We start from the raw sequence: 19,804 nt of genomic DNA on the forward strand, positions 1-19,804 counted from the left end.
CATTGGCACTCCAGCCTGGGTGGGGAAAAAAAAAAAAAAAGAGATGGAGTCTCACCATGTTGCCCAGGCTTGTACTGAACTCCTGGGCTCAAGTGATCCTCCTGCCTTGGCCTCCCAAAGTGCTGGGATTACAAGTGTAAGCCACTGCACCCAGCCAAAAACAATTTTTTAATAAAATGGCACAGTATTGTATGTAACCTATGCACAACCTCCCTTATACTTCAAATCATCTTGAGTACATATAATACCTAATACAATGCAAATGCTATACAATGTAAATAGTCATTCTACTGTATTTTTAAAAATTTACATTTGTTTTTTTTATATATATATTTTTAAATATTCTATCCACAGTTGGCTGAATCCACAGATGCAGAAGCTACGGATATAGAGGGCTGACTGTGTATCAAAAACCAAACCAAACCAAACCAAATAAAAAATTAGCAACATTTAAAAACTAAGTTAATAGGAAATTTGTAACATATATAAAAAAGACAACTATCTTTAATTCTTTAATATATAAAGAGTTCTGGAGAAATATTAAACTACTCATTCTAACTCTGTGAACTTGTCTTGCTCACCCATTTCATTTTTGTTAGAAAAGTCTGGACATGCTCTACAGCCAATCACAGCAAAGAAGAGCCACTGTGTGCGCATGAACAGACAGGAGGGCCATCCTATTGTGAGTGGGGGATCCAGGAGAGCACAGGTCTGCAGGGCCCAGTGGCCTACCTCAGAGCTGGGGCTTTTCAGCCACAGCAGCTTGGCCAGGTCGTCCCCAGCTGTATTATTGACGGCATGCTCAAACACCTCCACCTTCTGCATCAGAGTCAAGTGGTCATAGTCTGGAGCCATCTGCATCAGGACACAACTGTTCAGTAAGAGAGCAGCCTAAAACATGTAGTTTGAGTCCAGGAAGAAACAAGTCTTGGGGTCCAGGCAGAGCTGAGTTCTAACTTCCCCATCACAGCCAAAGGAGAAGGGAAATAAGAACGTGGCAAAAGGAAAAACGAAGTGACCACTCTAACCTGATGACCACTGGAACCCCAAGGCATAAGGGAAAAACACGAGACCTCACCTCAGTATAGGCCTTCTGTGCAGATGAGAGTACTGGAGGTTTCAAGCAACTGTTCAACAAGCAATTCTCTTTCTTATTACTTACACATCTACTAAACATTATTTCTCCATATGGCCAGTGCTTTGTATACATTAGTAAATACATGGCGCCGAATATTTATCTGTCTAGTCTTCCCTAGGATGGTGAAAACAGTTTCTCAGCTTAAGGGTCCTTCAGTTTCTTAGAAGGTTATCTGCTTTAGGACTCACTTTATTAAATCTTCTTCAAAACTGATTCTCTCAAAAGAGATTTTTCAGTGACAGACATACAGAGAGGAATGAGAAGAGCAGCGCTACAGAGATTCCTTGCCATGGAAGGGGTATTGGCTCTCGTGGCCACATCACATACCCGCAACATGATGCGATGCTCGATGTTGAGAAGGATCTTCTTCTTCTCCCTGTAGTCCCGGATGAGGGCGTGCAGTGTGTCACAATGGGGCACCCAGCCAATGAGGCCCGAGTTGGTCGATAAAGGGATGACGGCATATCTCTGGATGCTGGCGCCCACAGAAAAGCAAGGTTAGTGTACTGTAAAGAGAGTATAACCTTGTTCAGCTCAGGACACAGGCAGACTATTTTTTTTTCTTTTTTGAGACAGAGTCTCACTCTGTCACCCAGGCTTGAGTGCAGTGGCGCAATCTTGGCTCACTGCAACCTCCACCTCCTGGGTTCAAGCGATTCTCCTGCCTCAGCCTCCCGAGTAGCTGGGACTACAGGCACATGCCACCATGCCCAGCTAATTATTTTTGGTAGAGACGGGATTTCACCATGTTGGCCAGGATGGTCTCAATCTCTTGACCTCATAATCTGCCTGCCTCGGCCTCCCAAAGTGCCGGGATTGCAGGCATGAGCCACTGCGCCTGGCCCTGACTATTTTTAATGAGCCCCCGCTGCACCAGGCTGGTGTGTGTGTTGAGGGACACTTTGTGAAGAATAAGGCATCATAGAAAGACAGCGCACTGATGGTGCAGTGAAAGCAACACGGGTCTCCTCAACTTGCCCAACTCATGGCTTTGGGGGAACAATCAAGTGACTAAAGTGCCTCTCAAGTGAATTCTCATGGTCCTAACAGGAAGAGGAGTGCCAGAGTATGGACGATGGGAAAGGTTTGGCTTTCATCCCACAAGGGGTGAGACCCATCCCATCTGCCGACTCTCCAGTCTACCTGCCACAGATTGCTCCCTGCTGGATTCTTTGGAGGTTGTTAAAGGCATTTCCCAATGAGAATACCCTAAAAACTCTGGAAGAACTTGGTTATAAAGTTATTAAGTTACACAATTTTATAACTTTTCATTTTTAAAACGTTTTTTAAAAATTTACTTTTTGAGACAGGGTCTTGCTCTTACCTAGGCTGGAGCACAGTTGCACCATCACAGCTCACTGTAGCCTTGACCTCCTGGGCTTAAGTGATTCTCCTGCCTCAGAACCCTGAGTAGATGGGACTACACTGTGCCCAGCTAATTTTAATTTTTTTTTTTGTAGAGACAGGGATTACAGGTGTGAGTCACTGTGCCCAGCCTATTTTTATTTTTAAATTTTTTGAGAGAAAGGGTCTTGCTCTGCTGCCCAGGCTGGAGTATAGAGGCACAACCTTGGCTCATGACAGTCTTGACCTCCTGGGCTCAGACGATTCTTCCGCCTCCATCTCCCAAGTAACTGGGACAACAGGCATGAGCCACCATGCCCAGCTGATTTTTTTTATTTTTTGTAGAGACAGGGTCTTACTTTGTTGTCCAGGATGGTCTTGAACTCCTGGTCTCAAGCAATCCTCCTGCTGTAGTCTTCCAAAGTGTTGGGATTACATGTGAGCCACAATGCCTGGCCACTTAAGTTTTTTTTTCTTACTTTAATTAATTTTTGAGATGGAGTTTCACTCTTGTTGCCCAGGCTGGAGTACAATGGTGTGATCTTGGCTCACTGCAACCTCCGCCTCCCGGGTTCAAGCAATTCTCATGCCTCATCCTCCTGAGTAGCTGAGATTACAGGTGGCCGCCACCACGCCCAGCTAATTTTTGTATTTTTAGTAGAGACAGGGTTTCACTATGTTGGCCAGGCTGGTCTCGAACTCCTGACCTCAAGTGATGCACCCGCCTGGGCCTCCCAAAGTGCTGGGATTATAGGCGTGAGCCACCGTGCCTGGTCACCTTTAAATTTTTTAAAATAAATAGTGATGGGATCTATGTTGCTTAGGCTGGTCTTGAATTCCTGGGCTCAAGTGATCCTCCTACTTCGGAATCACAAAATATTAGGATTATAGGTGTGAACCACTGTGCCCAGCCTTTTTCTTCTAAAGAGACAGTCTTGCTCTATTATCCAGGCTGGAGTGCAGTGGTGCAATCACAGCTCACTGCAGCCTTGAACTCCTGGGCTCAAGCCACACCCCTGCCTCAACCTCCGGAGTTTCTGGAACTACAGGCATGAATTCAAGTGCCTGGCTCCCTAATTTTAGTTTTTTTGTTAAGGTATAATACATGACTACATGAGACGGGAGGCCGAGACGGGTGGATCACAAGGTCAGGAGATCGAGACCATCCTGGCTAACACGGTGAAACCCCGTCTCTACTAAAAAATGCAAAAAAACTAGCCGGGCGGGTTGGCGGGCGCCTGTAGTCCCAGCTACTCGGGAGGCTGAGGTAGGAGAATGGTGTAAACCTGGGAGGCGGAGCTTGCAGTGAGCTGAGATCCGGCCACTGCACCCCAGCCTGGGCGACACAGCAAGACTCCGTCTCAAAAAAAAAAAAAAAAAAAAAAATGTAGGAGAAAACTGGAAGACTTCTCAAATTGTTGCCATTTCAGGGTTTCTGAATACCTGAGGTTTTTCCGAAGAGATGTTGGGTCATTGGCCAGAAGGGTGTTAACCAGGCCGAAGAGCTGCATCACACGCTCATCCTGGCGCAGATCTTCATGGCCTTTTAGAAGGAAAACAAACTCATGCCCGTTGCTGCCTGTAAGGAACAGTGGGAGCGGTAAGTGTACATCAGAGGTCCTCAGCTCTTCAGCTAAGAGCACCACTGCATTCAAGAGATCCCACAGACTACATATGCCTTACTTAATCAAACTTTCCTCACAAAAAGAAACAACAATCCTTAGAATTGATGAAAAGAGTGGCTTTGCCTTTTATGGTTCTCAATGACCAATGTTGTTCAAATTAAAACAAAACCAAACCTGTTTTTGAGGACCAGGAATGGTTAGGCACAGAAATGATCATTCCTGTTTTGTGACCCACTTTGTCCTCCTCTGTTCTGAGAAGCCTGACTCCTACAGGCTGTATCACCTGGGATCCCACTTGGGCATGGCCAATGGTAGAGGGGTACTGGCAAGAGGTCAAAGGATGGGTAGAAGGAGAGGTCAGGATATGTGCCCCCCACCACCAGCCTGGCCCCAGTTCTAGAAGCCGCCACACCACTCTCTCTGGGCCGCAGACTCTGCTAGATGGCCTCTCCGGCACGGTGATGGTTCTTGCTGGGCTCCTTGTTCTTCCAGTTCTGGAGTGTGGGGGTGAGGGCTGAGTAACAATTTCTCACTTGTACTTGTTCATTAGCGCTCCTTGTTGATTCTGTTAGCTTTGTTCACACCTCTGGAAACAATTCCTTTCTTAAACTTTCTTTAATTAAACACCCCAAGAACCAGCCTGACCCACATTTTGGTATCAGAAGACAACAGCCCATGCAGAGACAATCACCTGTGGACCATGATTAATTGGTGTTGGTGAATAATCACTGCATTTAAGAAACATTAGCATTATGAAGAGCGAGCGGCGAGGCCGGGTGCGGTGGCTCACACCTGTAATCCTAACACTTTGGGAGGCTGAGCTGGGCAGATCACCTCAGGTCGGGAGTTTGAGACCAGCCTGACCAACGTGGTGAAACCCCATCTCTACTAAAAATATAAAAATTAGCTGAGTATGTGGCGTGTGCCTGTAATCCCAGCTATTAGGGAGGCTGAGGCACGAGAATTGCTTGAACTCAGGAGGTGGAGGTTGCAGTGAGCCGAGAGCATATCACTTCACTCTAGCCTGGGCAACAGAGTGAGTCTCTGTCTTGGGGGGGAAAAAAGAGTGAGAGGCAGCCGGGCACGGTGGCTCACACCTGTAATCCCAGCACTTTGGGAGGCCGAGGCAGGCGGATCACTTGAGGTCCGGAGTTCAAGACCAGCCTGGCCAACATGGTGAAACCCCAAACCTACTAAAAACACAAAAATTAGCCAGGCGTGGTGGCACATGCCTGTAATCCCAGCTACTCAGGAGGCTGAGGCAGGAGACTCACTTGAACCTGGGAGGTGGAGGTTGCAGTGAGCCAAGATTGCGCCATTGTACTCCAGCCTGGGCAACAAGTGCAAAACTCTGTCTCAAAAACAAATAAACAAACAAACAAACAGCGAGAGGCCTCAAAGTGCCACCACAGCACTCAGGCCTCCCTAAACATCCCCCATAAGTAACACTCTACCCCAAGGGAAATTCCAGAGGCCACTTGCTTAACAAATCTCACTGTGAGAATCTACTTGTTCATTTTACACAATCATTTACCACAGAGGCTATGATGGTAAAAAAAAAAAAAAAAATTCAAGAGCCAGAAGCCCCCTTTTCAGAGGAGCTAGCAAATTCCCTGCTTGCACCCAGCTGCCTCCTTCCTGGCCTCATCAGTCCCCAACACCTGCCTTCCACTGTTACCTCTCTGCTTTGTATGCCTTTGTCATTCCCTTTATGTGTGATCATGCTTGACATAAGCCCAACTACATGAATGAACTAAGTCCTGAGGACATAATAAGAAATTTGCTTGTCCTCTATTTTCCTCTCAATGAGCATGGGAAAGATGTAGCTATGATAGGTGAGTATGGGAATGGCAAGCAGTAATTTCAGAAGAGGGAAGGGGTCTCAGCCAGGGTAGGAGGGAGAAGCGGGTGACAGAAGTGCACAATGGTCCTTACCCATAAGTGTCAATTTCCGGGGCCTCTGCTTGGATGTGATGACTTGCAAAGACGGTGCTATGGACTGAATGCGAATGATTGGCTGGTTGGGGTCATATGTTCCTGGCACAGCCAATTCAAGGTCCCGGCACATCAGAAGTTTTGGGGAAACATATTGCAGCTCTAAGGATGTGAGCTGTGAATAATTACCAAAGGATTTAGTGTTCTGCCTCCAGGGAGGAATTTAAATGCAATTTAACTATTTTTCAGTGGATTGCTAATAACAATTACTTGTCCCAAAGCAGAAGTAAAACCAGATGCTTTGGAATGAGTGTTAGAACATTCATAGACAGTAAAACAGAGAGGACTATAATGACAGTTAACCCTGCCAGAAGCTCCTACCTGAGGCAGCTGCTTTGAGATTCGTCGGAACACATGATAATAGAGGTCCCAGGCTTGAGTGAGGTCCTTGACATTCCCTGATTTCATGTACTTCCTGCACCACTCTTGGGCCTCCATTAAATCTCGACCATAGGCCTGAGAGAGAAAGCAGGTACATTTTCAAGTGGTTAAAGTCTCAACCAAGCCAGGAGGCAAAATCCCCAGGCTGACTGCAGACATTACTCAGGAGCCCGCTGTGGACTGAAAACACTGGCAGGGGGCTGGAGAAAGCGAGAGCAGAGGTGCAGGCCTCCAACCCTGGAGTTCCCAAACCAGCAGCATGGCTTACAGGGAAGGAAGGGTGAGAGGAGAGATGAGATGACCCCTTGAGAAATCTTGGGCTTTTCCAGTTAAAATTCAGGAGGGTCCCTGTAACTAATTTCTGGTGTTTTATGCTCTGTGATCTCCATTAGAGCTCGTTTTATTAGTCTGACAAAGGCCTTGGGTCACGTCCTTTCATTTTGTAAAAACTTTTCTCATTTTTTTTTAGTGGCAGAATGTTTCCACAGGGTTATGTCCTTTCGTGTTTTTTACCCCATACCTGATTAAAGGATGTCTCCTTCAGAGTCTGGGGGCCCCGTTCCATCATAGCATGCAAGGGCTCCAGCACCTCAAACATGCCTTTCACGTTCCTCTCCCCAAAGTACAAACGAGATGCCTCTTCCAGGCCTTCGTGCCACATCTCATGCCACAGGATGGCCACTCGGATCAGCTCCTCGCTCACCTGAAGCCAAGAGAAGAAGGAGAGAAGCACCAAGAATCAGCTAACCTCAGAAAGGTCTGTTTTGGAGACACAGGAGGAACTCTTTCTGGCAGTCAAAGGGAGTGCACAGCACCAATGTGAGGAAGAAAAACAATCCCACTCGCACCCACCAGCTAGGTGACCAGGGTCTGTGGAACCCCACAGTGGCTCCAACTCACCATCATGGCCTGCTGGACCAGGGTGTTGCTGTGCTCACACATGTTCTTCAGAATCTTGTTGGCTGCGTTGTGCCGGGCTGTCGTGGTAGACTTAGAAGCCACTGTCAGGGGGTAGATGAGGGCCTGAGGGAAAGACAGAAGGAACATCTATAAAGGAATGTGGGTTGGGGGAGAGCTGGTGTGAATTTTAAGGAGAATGACAAAACAAGTGGTGAGTGTGACATTAACATCTGCTTGAGGCTACCAGGAAGGGGCTAACTCAAGTCTTGGAGGGAATATGCTTTCTTTTCAGCAAGGCTCCCGGGCCCTCTGGGACAGCTGGCTGGACAGACCCTCCTGGGCCAGGATGGAACACATGACTCCTAGTTCCTGCACTTGTGTCTCCAGGGCAGCTTTTGGAAAGGCTGACCACCAAACCAGTGGCTAGAAGAGAAACTGCTCAGGGTCTCCACGTACCTGGGGGTGGTACCGACCAATGTCTGTGAGAAGCTGGTGAATGAGACGTCCCACCAAGGGTCTGGGAGTATCAATTCTTGCAATGAGCTGAGGTATAACCTGGTATTCAAAAAGACACAGTGTGTGGCATATGAGACTTGAAACAACTAGTTATTCTTCTAGGCAAAGATCAATTATTGTCACTTGTTTTGGTTGACACTCTGAAATGGTTCATTCCCTTCCCTTTAGTTTCTAAAAGAAAATAAAGAAAATATGGACCCTTGACCCTGGGACTGAGCCCTACTTCCTTAGCACTGTATGAACACATGCTGCCTTGCAACGCTGAACAGAGCATGCTTGTATGAGGAGACACACAGGAGAGAGACTTGGAGCCACCTTCACCTGTAACCGAGTGTCCTCGCCTGTAGCCAGGTATCAATCTGAATGGCTCTGACCCCCTCCAGAAGAGAGAATTGGGGCCACCCTTACCTGTAACCAAGTGTCCTCACCTGTAGCCAGGTATCAATCTGGATGGCTTTCACTCCCTCCACTAAGGCCTCATTGACATCTGGCCAGTGACCATAATCAAACCATAAGGTGAGAACTCTGAAAAAGAAATGAGAAAGTCATAGAAAATTTAGTTTCCCAGTTTTTGCCTGTCTGTTTTTAATCTTAATAAGGCTCCCGAGAAGAGATCTGGCAGGGACTCCAACCAGTGACTCTCAAATGTGTTTGCTCTCCCATGGGAGCAGGTGTCTGTGATGGGTGGCAGTGCTCTTGACTGAACACCACAAGAATCACCCTGAGCAAATGAGCATTTCATCCCAGGTCACTGAGGGGTCACCACAGCACGTACGCAGACATCAAACAGACGAGCCAGGATAACCTTTAGAGAGCACAAGTCTGCACATATAAGAGTCGCTGTAGGGCAGAGGCAACAGGGACACCTGCCTCTTAGCTGGCTGGAGATCCTCCAATGAAGGACATGGACCTTGTCACCTTTACCCTCTGGACTGACTGATATGGGTCATTTGTTTAGACCTCTCCAAGTTGCTGAGGGATTTTAGAAATACTGTGACTTCAACAGGCAATGGGTGGTCAGAAAAAAAGAAATATTGTGATTAACAAATGGGTGAATAGTCCCTACATAATAAACCACACATGGGGAGTTCTCACTCCACTTCTCCTCCTCACTCTCTGTAGGTTTCACCCACACAGGTGGGGCCCAGTCAGCTGTTACTCTTCAAACTGCAGTGCAGAAAAAAGGCACATATACCCATCTTGGGTGTCCTCATCAGGGTCAGGAAGGGAAAGAGGACTTTTACGTGTGACTTCTATGTCCTGCCATTAACATGGCCTACCAGAGTTGCATCCTCCCCTTCTCTGATACCTGAGTGTATCCTGGAGGTTGTTGCCTCGTGACAACGAGATGGAACGGAAGAAGCCCTGGACGGCAGGCACCGTGTACATCAGGAGGGTTTTGGACAGATCCTGTTGGAACACACACGTGTTAGTGACACTCTTGCCTCAGCTTTCTCATCTGTAAAATGGGCATAACAGCATACTAATAGTACCTACTTCAAAGGGTGGTTATAACAATTAAATTGGTTAATGCACGAAAAAGCTTTAATCATAACCTGGCACATAGCAAAGACTCAATAAATGGCAACTGTATCATAACTGTTATTATCTGGGGCTGACGGTGGCTTCCTGAACGGGATGGTGGGAGGAGATGGGGCTGAGGCTCTGAACACTCAGATCTCTGGGCCTGCCAGCTGCCCTGGTGCATTCTGAACTGACAGTCCAAGGAGAAGGGGAAGTAGTGGAAGTGGAGAGAAAAAGGCAGAGGATGGACCTCCCAAGCCCCATCCTCAGGGTGGACCTGCAGCTGCGTACAGCCACCCACACACAGGTGCAGCATGTAGAGAATGAGCTCATCCGCGGGGAAGCTTGACAAGGAGCTTGTTCTTCAGCGTGGAGGCTGCATCAGCTCCCCAAACGCAAATATCCACACAAAGTCCTGTCTCAGGCAGTGCTGGATGGCAGACAGGCAGTATTTTCCAGCTCCACCTGGCACTTCAGATACAGCCTCAGGTTCCTTTTAAGCTTAACAACGGTTCCATTTCTCAGAGAGCTTGGCACCTTGGTTGGTTGGTAATAAGGAAGAAGGGAAGGGTACCTCAGTGACCTTCTTCTGCAGCGGCGATGGGGTGGGGCTGTTCTCGGTGCTCTCGGCCTCGCTCTCACTGTTGCTGCCCTCGGTGCTGGCGGTGGTGGTGGCAGTAGCGGCCGTGGTGGCGGCAGTGGTGGTGTTGGTGATATTAGCCCCGCTGGCATGACGCAGTTTCTTCTTCTCGTCGCGGGCTTGGTTCTGATGTTTGTAGTGTAGCACAGCTTCGAAGTTCATCACTGCCCACGCGTGCCAGGCCTGGTTGGGGAGAAAGGCAAGGACAGACACCGGAGCTGTGACCAACAGCAGGGCTCAGAGGGAGTGCAAGGTAAATGCTGAGGAACAGCTGTTCCTGCCTCTTCTCTGTGTCCATAAAGCAAACACTTCAAGGAGACACTCAGAAATGGCTGTTTTACTAAATTCAACATGATCCACTGACTTTGTGGAGCACTAACTATATAACGTACTGCTGTGACTGCACTGCGAGAAGGGCACAGCAAGAGGAGCAGGAGACAGCTCTTGCCTCAAGGGATCTCCTGGCCTCCTAGGGGAGCTCACGCACAAACCTGAAGACCTAGGTACTCTGCAAGGCGCAACGGGAGTAGCAAGGACAGGGATTTGGAAAGCTTTGTCAAGAAGAGGGATTTGGGGCAGGTCTGGAAGAGAGCTGCAGAAGGGCAAGGAGGGAAACAAGAGAGCAGCGGTGGGGACTACTTGGCAAGGGGGAAGAATAAGGCCAGAGATGCACAGATTGGTTCACGGGAAATAAGCCCATGGATGTGACTGCGCAGGAGATACACGCAGGCGAGGAGTGAGAGCGAGGCCAGTAAAGCATGCCTGGAGCAGGCACGGGGCTGGCACTTTCACCCAGAAAGCAGAGCTGCATTGGATATAAAGTGTACATTTAGGGGAGAGCAGAAGCGGCAAGCAGAAGTGGGGGCAAGCAGCAGTCATCACAATATTTCAGGGGAGCAAAGTCTTGACAGGTCACCAGATAGTGGACAAAGGAAGACATGAAGAGCATAGGAGCATGATGGAGAAAGAATCTCACCCATCTACCTGGTCTCCACACCTAGGCCATGGCCTGACAGAGAACCAGAGCTCAATGCTTGATGGACGAACCCTTGGTGCTTATTTGGATAAAGGAATACTACTGTCTCTCTGGGGTTCTGAGCGGCAATGACTCTATAGCGTACCACTGCTTGGTTTAGCGAGTGTGAGGCAGAGTTTGCTTCCAGGCACGGTAAGTCTGCAGTGACAGTAGGACACTACGTGACCCATTAATAGCTGAACTTTCTGAATAATCAGGAAATTCATTGGTATGCCTTGCCAAAAACCTTGAACACAGGTGTATCCCTTTTCTCATCTAAGCAGAATAGACTGATCACAATTAACCTTTACTTGGTGAGTAAGAACTCTACAATGACCCAGGTTTCAGTTTTTCCATACCTTCATTTATTCACCGAACATCTCTTGTATATCTGCTATGTGCCTAGCAATGACCTGGGGTCAAGGTGAACCAGACAAACAGTCCTGGCATGCACACAGGGCCATGACGTTGATGGTAGAACACATTATAAAACCAAAGGGACCCACATTAGGAAATGCTTTTAAAAACTAAAACTAAAGTTCCTGAAACCAGCTTTTTTCTTGCGATTTGCTTACTTCCTAAAAGCTAAATGAAGAAAAGTAACTCTGGTTAGAATGCAATTCTGATTAATAAGCTTCCAGCTAATAGTGTTTACTGGATGTATTTTCCAGCTTTGGACATGCAGCTTTGGACATACAGCTTTGGACATTCATGCAAACCAGAATGAAGCATGCCTAAACAAAGGTAAGATCTGTATTATAAGTGCTTCTGCAGTCCTCAGATGCAAGTTTAGATTTCAGAGGGATTAATTCACAAAGTATTGGCAAACCAAGGAGATACTGGAAAGACATCAATGACATCTGCCACACCTACTTACCAGGAAGCCTCTCAAAAAGAAATGAGAATGTGTGTTCTCACTAAAGATATATACTTGCAAAAATCACCCCTCCATCAATCACATCTTTTAAAAATTTTCTAATTCTGTTTATCTCTTTCAAAAGTTTCCTGTAACATAACAGGATGTTACTTGGATCTTTCCAATAAAAATAAAGAAAGTTAAGTTCTTAGCTGAGGAGCAGGCAAGGATGGAAATCAGAAAAATGCTGAGCAGGAACAGATGACCCAAGGGAAGATGACGCTCCAGAGATTAACCATGTGTCCAGATGCTCCCAGGAAAACAAGCAGCTCAGAATCTATAAGACAGCAGCAATCCCCAGCACCCCACACACCTAATAATGGTGTAACAAGTATTTCTCACAATAATCTTTCTGTATTAATTAAACTTGTAGGGGGAAATGCAGGCTCCCTGGGCCTGTGACTGACAAGACTCCAGGGACTCAAGAAGCAAATTAACAGCATCAGCCTAGCTCCACAGAAGCTCAGCTGTAACCACGAGCACACAGGAGGACATGAGCAAGCCAGCCAGGGTGCTGGGTCTCGCAGGCAGCCCTGCTTCTGATCACCTTGTACCAGCTGCGGTCGTGCTCGGTGGCAGCGCTGTAGTACTGCAGCACTTTGGGGATTGTGCTCTCGTTGATGCCCTGTAGATTCAGCTGCCACTCTCCAAGTTTCAGGAAGCATCTGGAAGCAGAGAAACAAGCCCCCATGATGCTCCCTCCTCAAAACAGCCCTCGTAAGAGGGCCACGAATTGTTAGGGGGACACTGAAGCCCTTCTAGTATTTCCTCTTGTTCTCAGGAGGCAATGTGAAGGAGCCAGCAAAATTTTCAGCCATATGGAAGAAAGGAGATGGGCTTTTGGAATACATTTTTTTTTTTTTTTGAGACGGAGTCTCGCTTTGTTGCTCAGGCTGGAGTGCAGTGGCACGATCTCGGCTCACTGTAAGCTCCACCTCCCGGGCTCACGCCATTCTCCTGCCTCAGCCTCCTGAGTAGCTGGGACTACAGGCGCCCGCCATCACGCCAGCTTAATTTTTTGTATTTTTAGTAGAGACGGTGTTTCACCGTGTTAGCCAGGATGGTCTCGATCTCCTGACCTCGTGATCCGCCCGCCTCGGCCTCCCAAAGTGCTGGGATTACAGGCGTGAGCCACCGAACCTGGCCTGGAATACAATTTTAAGATACCATCTTTCCATCTTGACCTTTGTCTCTCAATGACAGCATAAACCAGGTACCTGGTACAGATGGGTCTATATGGACCTATCTACCCCAAATCCAATTTTTGTGGGTGACAGTTGTTGAGAGTTACTTCTCTTAATGCTATATGGCTTCTCCCTTACTTTTCCCTTCCCCTCCATTCATTGAAATGAGATTAGCCCACATTTATTGACTGCTACTATATTCCAAGTGCTGCTCGAAATGCTTGACATTGTACTCTTTGCATTAATCCTCACACTACTTTACACCACCCTAGGAAATAGAAACTGTTATTGTCCCTTTTATATTGATAACTGAGGCACAGAGAGGTTAAGTCACTTCTCTGAAGTCAAATATCAAATCTGCAGCATAGGGTGGCACAGTGGCTCACACCTATAATCCCAGCACTCTGGGAGGCCATGGAGGGAGGCTGGCTGGTGTCCAGGAGTTTGAGACCAGCCTGGGCAACATTAAACTTGTAGAGGAAAACGCAGGCCTGTTGTTTGCAGAGACCTCATTTCTACAAAAAACTAGCCAGTGTGGCGGCACGTGCCTGTAGCTACTTGGGAAATTGATGTAGGAGGATTGCTTAAGGCCATACTCTAGCCTGTGTGACAGAGCAAGACCATCTCAAAAAAGAAAGGCACCATATCTGACATTTGAAAACAAGGACTCTAACTCTAAAGTCAGATGCCAAGAGAACAGCACATGGGTGTTCTTGAGCTGCTGAACCTAGGAAAGCAAGTGGCAGAGACTTTGGAGCAGCATGATTTGGTGGTTGCCTGGGATCCCTACTGGAAAAGGAAAGAGATGTCAGCAATCAGCCACCCAAGAAGCCTTGAACTCCTCCTTGCTGCAGAAGCTGCTGGGATGACAGGGCTGGAATATGACTTGCCCCAGGTCAGTAGGGACCTCACCGGGCCATGAGCTTGTGCAGTTCCTGCTTATGCTGCTGGTCCTCAGTAGCGATGGCATGCTGGGCCTGTTGCTGCATGGTCTGGACAAAATGCTGCATGTGCTGGAAGGCATCAATCTGTAACAGGACAAAGGCACAGAGAGCCACTTGGTATGTGGCCCAACTTCAGAGGAAGGGAGCTACCGTTCATCTGATAGGCATATGAGTCAACCCCTCTCCAAAGAGAATACCCTAAAGCACAGGATGACGACCCCATAGGACAGAGGACCAGGGCGTGATGCTGGGAGAGGCCGGGCTTTTCAAAAATATTCATGACTTATTCAACTCAAGTCTTGGCTCTCCTCTGCCAACTATAATTACCAGTTTTATAAGCCTTGGCAGTTTCATGCCTGGCTACCCCAAATAAAAATTCCTATGAAGTAATCTGAAACAACTGCTTACTTCACTATCAATATGTTACCCTGGGGGATATTAGGCTTTTGGGAATTGTTTCAAGCTAATAAAACTTTGGTATTTGTTTACACCACCAGGGTACCTTGGACAGTCCAGCAGAGCAAAAACTATAGATTTAAAAATCATATAGCACCCAAATAAGAACACAGATTTGGGGTGAAGACCCTCATGCATTCACATGGAACAGGGAGAAGATGACAGCTCAGCAGACATCTGGTTGAACAGGGTGACTTAGGGGCAAAATCTCCAGAGCACCCTAAAGCAGCTATATCTATTTACACCACGGGCTTGTATACAACGTGAGCAGAGGACATGTGAGTCAGGAACAGACAGCTGAACTGAGGAAGAGCAGAGACAGAATCACAGATCTGGGACTACTGGACAAGCCCGCCACATCCAGTCGAACCAGCATCTTGATAAGTGGGGTCCATATCACTTTTAAAGGGAAAAACAAATCTTTTGTTTTTTCTAGAGGGGGAAAAAACCCACAAATAGAGACAAAAATAATAATAAAGGGCTTCAAGGATGGAGATAGAATGTACAAACATCAAAAGCTCAAATGGGCCGGGCGCGGTGGCTCAAGCCTGTAATCCCAGCACTTTGGGAGGCCGAGGCGGGTGGATCACGAGGTCAGGAGATCGAGACCATCCTGGCTAACATGGTGAAACCCCATCTCTACTAAAAATACAAAAAACTAGCCGGGCGTGGTGGCGGGCGCCTGTAGTCCCAGCTACTCGGAGGCTGAGGCAGGAGAATGGCGTGAACCTGGGAGGCGGAGCTTGCAGTGAGCCGAGATCACGCCACTGCACTCCAGCCTGGGTGACACAGCGCGAGACTCCGTCTAAAAAAAAAAAAAAAAAAAAAAAAAAGCTCAAATGGAAAAACGGCAAAATCTAAATGTGTTAACACAGGGAAAGGAAACATTATATGAGAGAATGTGAAAAAGAGACAATGTGTTCTGTGCTGCAGAAGAAAGAAAAAATCAAGACTTCAGATAAATAATAGTTATCCTTATGGTAAATCAAATAAGAGGTACTTTTGTTTGTTTTATTTTATTTTATTTTATTTTTGAGACAGAGTCTCACTCTGTCACCCAGGCTGGAGTGCAGTGGCCGGATCTCAGCTCACTGCAAGCTCCGCCTCCCAGGTTTACGCCATTCTCCTGCCTCAGCCTCCCGAGTAGCTGGGACTACAGGCGCCCGCCACCTCGCCTGGCTAGTTTCTTGTATTTTTTAGTAGAGACGGGGTTTCACCGTGTTAGCCAGAATGGTCTCGATCTCCTGACCTCGTGATCCACCCGTCTCGGCCTCCCAAAGTGCTGGGATTACAGGCTTGAGCCACTGCACCCGGCCCGTTTGTTTTAAATAAAAACATGTTAGCCAGGTGCGGTGGCTCAGCACTTTGGGAGGCTGAGGCCGGCGGATCACCTGAGGTCAGGAGTTCCAGACCAGCCTCGCCAACATGTCAAAACCTGTCTCTACTAAAAATACAAAAATTAGCCAGGTGTGGTGGGGTGCACCTGTAATCCCAGCTATTTGGGAGGCTGAGGCAGGAGAACTACTTGAACCCCGGAGGCAGAGGTTGCAGTGAGTCAAGATCGTGCCACTGCATTCCAACCTGGGCAACAGAGTGAGACTGTCTCAAAAAAAAAAAAAAAAAAAGGCTGGCGTGGTGGCTCACGCCTGTTATCTCAGCACTTTGGGAGGCCAAAGTGGGTGGATCACCTGAGGTCAGGAGTTCGAGACCAGCCTGGCCAATACGGTGAAACCCTGTCTCTACTAAAAATACAAAAATTAGCTGGGTGTGGTGGTGGCTGCCTGTAATCCCAGCTACTCAGGAGGCTGAGGCAGGAGAATTGCTTGAACCCAGAGGCAGAGCTTGCGGTGAGCCGAGATCACACCACTGCACTCCAGCTTGGGTGACAAGAGCAAAACTCTGTCTCAAAACACACACACACAACAAAAAAACATGTCAGTGATGATGGTCTTGAAGAAAATGAAACTCCCTAGCTTGGGGACCAGGACGATCCTCAGATGCTTTTCAATATAAGGAATTAATTGGCATGAAGAGACTGGGTTAACCCAGAGCCAGAATGACATGACAAACAATTGATCAAGCAGTTAATCCATTGCATGAGGACAGGGCAGGCACACAGGTGTTCCAACACTTAACACCTGTCTCCCTCAGACGTCTGTCTTCACAGAGATCCATTACTCACCACCAGCTTTGAAAAATGAACTACATTAGTATCCCACACTTGGGAAGTGATAAATTTTCCTTTAATTTTAATTTTTAAAATTTAATTGTTTATTTCTTTAGAGACAGGGTCTCTCACTGTGTTACCCAGGCTGGAGTACAGTGGTACAATGATAGCTCACTGCAGACTTGAACAGTTTTCCTCAAGTGATCCTCCTACCTCAGCCTCCCAGTAGCTGAAACTACAGGCACACACCACCACATCCAGTTAATTTTAATTTCAATTTTTAGTAGAGATGAGGTCTTGCTATGTTGCCCAGGTTGGTCTCGAATTCCTGGGCTCAAGCAATCCTCCCACCATGGCCTCCCAAAGTGCTGGGATTACAGGTATGAACCACTCTTTAGTTTTTTTTTCTAGGAGAACTACATTGACCCATCTTAAATCTGATTTTTTGTTTTGTTTTTTTGAGACAGAGTTTCGCACTTATCACCTAGGATGGAGTGCAGTGGCGTGATCTTGGCTCACTGCAATCTGCCTCCCAAGTTCAAGCGATTCTCCCGCCTCAACTTCCCAAGTAGCTGGGAGTACAGGTATGCACCACCACACCCGGCTAATTTTTGCATTTTTAGTAGAGACGGTGCTTCACCATGTTGCCCAGGCTGGTCTCGAACTCCTGACCTCAAGTGATTCGCCTGCCTCAGCCTCCCAAAGTGCTGGGATTATAGGCGTGAGCCACCACACCTGGCTTAAATCTGATTATATGTATATAAAAAAAAGAATTGGGAGGCAGTAGTAAAAAAAATCCATCACTAAAAAGGTGATAACTCAGTGTGATCATTGCGTACGTCACGCAGGTAGGAGCTAAACCAGGAACTCTGACACTAGGTGCTTTTCAGAGCTCATAAGCTACCTACATTAACAATCCAGACACTGGGTTTAAACTCTTTGGTGGACTTAATACGGAGCTGAACAAAATATAAACTGCCAAAGCTGGGGAGGCTGGGTATTAAGTTTGGATTTGAAGCTCAATATTTCATTTATCCAGCATAAGAGAATCCAATATCTTTCTACTGTATAGTACAAGGCAACTTATTTTCAAGGAATTGGAAATTTTCTATTTAAAATTTGTTTTCTCCATCCCCAGGAAATGAAAAAAGGGAAAAGTGATTCTTTCCCTCTTATAAATGAAGGACCTGTCACTTGGAAGAAGGGGCTTCTCATAGGCCCGCAGGATTTTAGTTAGGCACAATATTCTGGTTCTAGATTGCATGGGTGGGTTTGTGGGCAAGAACAACGGCCTTGGCTCAGTGAAATTTTACAGAAGACCAGCCTGTCTCTGGACTCTGTGAAGTGTCTTGTCTAGGAAAACATGATACATATACCCATAGCCTGATGCCTTCCAGGATAACAGGGTCTGCTTTTCCCATAAATACTTTCCTTGCCTCAGGCAAGGCAGAGCATGATTCTTGTTAACAGTGGAGGAAAGTAAGGCTCAGTGAGTGTCTTGATCAGCAGCACAATTATTAAGTAGTCAGTTTTCTTTGGGTAGCTCCTTAACTATGAAGATATGACATCTCTAGTTCTGGGCTTGAAATCCCAGCACTTTAAATAGGTTCCTAATTTTTAATTCCACCAGAATTTGGGCTACTAAGAAAGACTATTCTATGGAGAAGTTGGGCTGGGGTCTTATGTTGAAAGAAGCCACTCCTTGCTTGAGATATTACCCAAAAGACTTCTTCGGCCTGCCTTGGGCAAGACAGTCAAAGACTTGGAGACTATACATAGGAGGGAAACCAGACTATACTCAGATTCAGCACCTTCTGTTTTTCTCATTTGCCTGGAGGAGGTCAGGCTTTGAATCAGAAATGCTCTGGCCTGGGAGGCTCACAGAGACTGAAAAATAAAACAAAACAACAAAAACAAACAAAATATCCAAGCTGCACATTTGAAGAAGGAAACTTAGGTCATTGGTACTGCAGTAAATCCCAAAGACCAGGTGCCTGGGTACAGGCTAGCTGATCCCACTCTGGGTGGCATTCACAGCCACCCTGAGTCAGTCATATATAAAATTAGTCAATTTCTAGACCCAGTCCCCAGATCTCCTAAGTGTGCCTTCCACAGAAACACAACTTCTATTTTATGAGATCTCCCCACAGCAGAGGCTCCCAGTGGGTTTTATTCCTCTCTCATCTCAGGTACCTCACTGTGGGGGTCACAATGGGGAGAGAAGGCTAGTTGGGACTCCCTCTTCCTTTTCGTAAGAAGGAGGAAGGGGAAGCCAAAGCAGGTGCTGACTTTGCCTCCAGGGCCTACTGGTTATTAGTCCTCACCATCATCCAGGCAGATTGCTTAAAGAAAAAAACCCCCAAACCAGGAGCCACATCTATTTCCCAAGGGCTTGTCTGTAAATAAAGTCAGAGGAATTCTACATTGGCTTCAAGATAACTTTCCCTCCTGGTTTCAGCATTACACCCTGCATGTTATTCCTTTTGAATCCAAACTGATGACAGGATAGGAGACCAGAAGTCTGAAAAACCCAAATTGGTCTTGTGAAAGTTCTAGTCTGTGTATTCACAAATCTGCTCTTTTTTGTACCAAACAGCCCATCTTCTCTTAGGGGTAGAAAGTGTGCCTTTTCTATGTCCCAGCACTTTCTAGATACAAATACATGTAACTGTGATCACATTCATTGGTTTGATCAATGGTATACATGTATCTCCTCAACTATGATTCACTTTATGAAATCAGGCCAAATAGCTTCATAACAGGAAGAAACTCCCTGACATTGTGAGTAGGTGGTTTAAACACTGTTTCTTTTCTGGCCTTAAAGGGGCAGAGAGAAGCAGATCAGGCGGGCATTCTGGAGAAGGTGGTCTGTTCTGGATGCACTGGGATACAGACCTTGCGGGCGCTCTTCCACATGTTTTTCATGTAGGCATAGGTCACCTGAGGGTGAACTGTCGGCAGGGGATGGTCAAGTTGCCGAGACGGATCAACTCCCAGGAGCAACACTAAGGTTTTATGAGCAAGAGCCTTAAAATAAGAGAGACTGGGTTACAGACAGA

The 19,804-nt window shown here is 46.9% G+C and overlaps 1 protein-coding gene and 1 long non-coding RNA gene across 6 annotated transcripts in view; one reads left to right on the forward strand and one right to left on the reverse strand.

The window, feature by feature from the left end:
• MTOR (mechanistic target of rapamycin kinase) overlaps positions 1-19,804 on the reverse strand; it is a 150,293-nt gene that overhangs the window by 14,490 nt on the left and 115,999 nt on the right. For 4 of the 5 annotated variants that reach the window (XR_004182730.1, XM_031664368.1, XM_021935935.2 and 1 more), the window contains 14 exons: positions 19,641-19,772; positions 14,091-14,206; positions 12,542-12,659; positions 9,998-10,246; positions 9,209-9,309; positions 8,328-8,424; positions 7,840-7,938; positions 7,384-7,506; positions 7,004-7,186; positions 6,424-6,558; positions 6,043-6,217; positions 3,926-4,061; positions 1,466-1,613; positions 733-855 (listed from right to left, as the gene is read on the reverse strand). Coding sequence is in view for 3 of the 5 variants with exons in the window: in XM_031664368.1 (XP_031520228.1) it covers positions 733-855; positions 1,466-1,613; positions 3,926-4,061; positions 6,043-6,217; positions 6,424-6,558; positions 7,004-7,186; positions 7,384-7,506; positions 7,840-7,938; positions 8,328-8,424; positions 9,209-9,309; positions 9,998-10,246; positions 12,542-12,659; positions 14,091-14,206; positions 19,641-19,772 (1,935 nt within the window). In the remaining 2 variants the exon portion in view is untranslated. Of the gene's footprint in view, positions 1-730; positions 856-1,465; positions 1,645-3,925; positions 4,062-6,042; positions 6,218-6,423; positions 6,559-7,003; positions 7,187-7,383; positions 7,507-7,839; positions 7,939-8,327; positions 8,425-9,208; positions 9,310-9,997; positions 10,247-12,541; positions 12,660-14,090; positions 14,207-19,640; positions 19,773-19,804 lie in introns of those variants that run through there. The other variant, XR_004182731.1, reaches the window with a different exon arrangement.
• On the forward strand, positions 5,923-14,691 carry LOC110742835. The gene is made up of 3 exons (XR_002521000.2): positions 5,923-5,942; positions 11,750-11,822; positions 14,620-14,691. It is a non-coding gene; the product is annotated as an uncharacterized LOC110742835 (long non-coding RNA).

Source organism: Papio anubis, chromosome 1 (genome assembly GCF_008728515.1).
Source record: "Papio anubis isolate 15944 chromosome 1, Panubis1.0, whole genome shotgun sequence".
Classification (NCBI taxonomy): domain Eukaryota; kingdom Metazoa; phylum Chordata; class Mammalia; order Primates; family Cercopithecidae; genus Papio; species Papio anubis.